General features: G+C 38.3%; 1 protein-coding gene across 1 annotated transcript in view; it reads left to right on the top strand.

Moving 5' to 3' along the window:
• LOC138030100 (fibroblast growth factor receptor 3-like) overlaps positions 1 to 2,500 on the top strand; it is a 29,352-nt gene that overhangs the window by 6,160 nt on the left and 20,692 nt on the right. Inside the window, exons 5-6 of the mRNA XM_068877969.1 lie at positions 14 to 162; positions 593 to 709. Of these exons, the coding sequence (XP_068734070.1) occupies positions 14 to 162; positions 593 to 709 (266 nt within the window). The remainder of the gene's footprint in view (positions 1 to 13; positions 163 to 592; positions 710 to 2,500) is intronic.

Raw genomic sequence — 2,500 nt, 5'->3', positions numbered from 1 at the left:
TTAATGATTGTAGAAAAGGAAGTGTGATTGTCGATATGGAGCTCAATTTCGATGTTGAAGTGGGTGAGAGTGAAGTAGACACTTTGCTGAGAGAAGTCACAGAAGATGGAAAGCTTGGTGAATTTGAAGTAGTCGAAGTAGTTGTTGGGACAGTTACCCCAGGTGAGTTATGATCTCCCTCATTGTACAGTTAAGGGCGAAGAAAGGCCGGAAGGGCAAAACATTCCCACCTCAACCTTTTTGGGACAAATTTGATATTTCGGAGCATAAGAGATAACGGGACTACACGAAGCAAGTGCCTGGTAGCCTCCATCTTGATTTAGCCAGTTTTGTTTATTAACCTGGAAAATCATCCAAGATTATTTGACGCTAAATTGACGCTAAATAGTCACAAAGATAGCTTCAAAAAAGAATAGAAATTTCAAAGAAGTGGTCTGCCCAAACGTTATCGCCTTCAAAAGAGGAGTTTTCGAATATGTTTCTTGTTACAACTGATAAGCACCCACCCACCCACCCCTCCCTAAGCGAAAGATTTCCAATTTCTTATAAATGCAATAAAAAAACGATAAAGTAATGTTTGTTGCCTCAACAGAACCTCCTTCAGAACCTGACAAAAACGACTTTATATATGGGGTAGTCATTGGAGTATCCGTATTGGTACTGGTTTCAGTTGTCGCTAGCTTCATTATAATTAGAAGGCGAAAGAGACGTAAGTCAAGACAAAGCTTTTTTTATTTTATTAGGCCCGTACAATTTTGGGGGAAACGTTCTTCCCTCCAAATCTGAATTGGCTATCATTTCTAGCGCAGATTTAATTTAATCTGGACTTTTCCCGTTTTTTAAAAGTTTCCCTTTGGGAAATTGCAAGCAAAACAGTTATCTTTGATCCCCCACATTTATGTTTTATATGTATATCATTTTTCGCTATTTTCTTCCCAATAATCCTGACCATCGCTTCACAGCAATTCAAAGATTTTTTTTACACATATTTTTTTATAAATTCCCGTACTATCATTGCCTTGATTATTTAATAAGGACTTAAAATCTACGACGGGTTCATTAACGAGAATGAATACAAGCCACAACAACAACAATTTTACCGCAATTGCTTGTAATCTTGCAATCTGATTGGGTAATTTGCCTTTGTCGATAACAATCTAGACAACGCCGTACACGTCATGCTCGCATCAGTTTGTTAAGCAATGTAACATCCAATCAGGAATGCCCATTATGGAAAATAAACCAGTCATGTTGCGAGAAGGTTATAGACAATTCTTGCACTTTCTCTGTGTCATGATTTTGGTCACGCCCCAAAATAAACACTCTTGGCGTTGAATATTGCGTTAAAAAAACTGCGCCTCGTAAGTCCCCAACAAATTTTGACCACTGTGATGATGAATATCGTTGTCGATAAGAGTACAGACAACGCTGAACTACTTTCGATTTGTTTTTTACCACAATATTTAACGCCAAAGAAAGTTTTTATTTCAGAGCGTGACCAATATCATGACTCAAAGAAAGAGCAAGCGTTGTCTATAACTTTGTCGCAATATGATTGGTTTATTTTCCAAAATGAGCGTTCCTGGTTGGCTATTACACTGCATGACAAAATGACGCAAGCATGACGTGTACAGCGTTATCTAGACTCTCATCGACAACGGCAAATTTTAGCCAATCAGATCGCGAGATTACGAGCATTTGTGGTAAAATTGTTAATTGGCCGTTTTTACACTAGCGACGCATAATTCGTCTCGGAAGAACTTGGACAAACATTTTTTCTGCGTGTGTTAGATTCTTCGAAGACACACTAAATTAGATGGTTAATGCAGACGCATAACATCTCTTGCGCCCGTCTTTACGCGTACTGGACGAATTTAACAAACGCAGAAAAAAAGTTACCCAAGATCATGCGTGTTAAGTTCGTCTCCTCTTTACACTAGACGAATATTACGAGACACGCATAATTCGTCTGGACGGCTTATGCGTCTCTAGTATAAAAACGACCAATAATGTTGGATGAAGGAGAAAGAAGAATAATCATGTTACACGTGTGGTACGCTTTTTATAATTACTGCGCACAAATTTTTTGCGGTACCCTGGAAAACAGCGACGCGAAGCCACCATACTAGAGGTTTCGACGACAACGCTCGAGCGTACAAATTCATTCATGTTGTTAAATCTTCAAGCTGAGTATTAGGGGGGGGAGGGGGTGATTATTAACTACCAAATCGTTTCTGTGGAATTCCCGAGTGTTTTGTCTGGTTCGACTCACAACCGTATTTGGTTGTGAGTCACGTGTCCATAAAAACTTGGCGAGTATTTATGTTTTTCACAAATTTTAAAAGCAACAGTATGAGAACATTTTAACACAAAATCTGTAGTAAGGATTTTCAAAAAAAAAACCTCTCAAAAAAAATATGACGTCATAAGACCCTTCTTTGATACACTTTTCAAAATATCTGTTCCATTTATTTGTCCGAATTTCATGCTACAGTTTACG

Source organism: Montipora capricornis, chromosome 13 (assembly GCF_036669925.1).
Source record: "Montipora capricornis isolate CH-2021 chromosome 13, ASM3666992v2, whole genome shotgun sequence".
NCBI lineage: Eukaryota > Metazoa > Cnidaria > Anthozoa > Scleractinia > Acroporidae > Montipora > Montipora capricornis.
The sequence above is the reverse complement of the archived record's forward strand: the minus strand, read 5'-3'. Positions and strand labels throughout refer to the sequence as shown.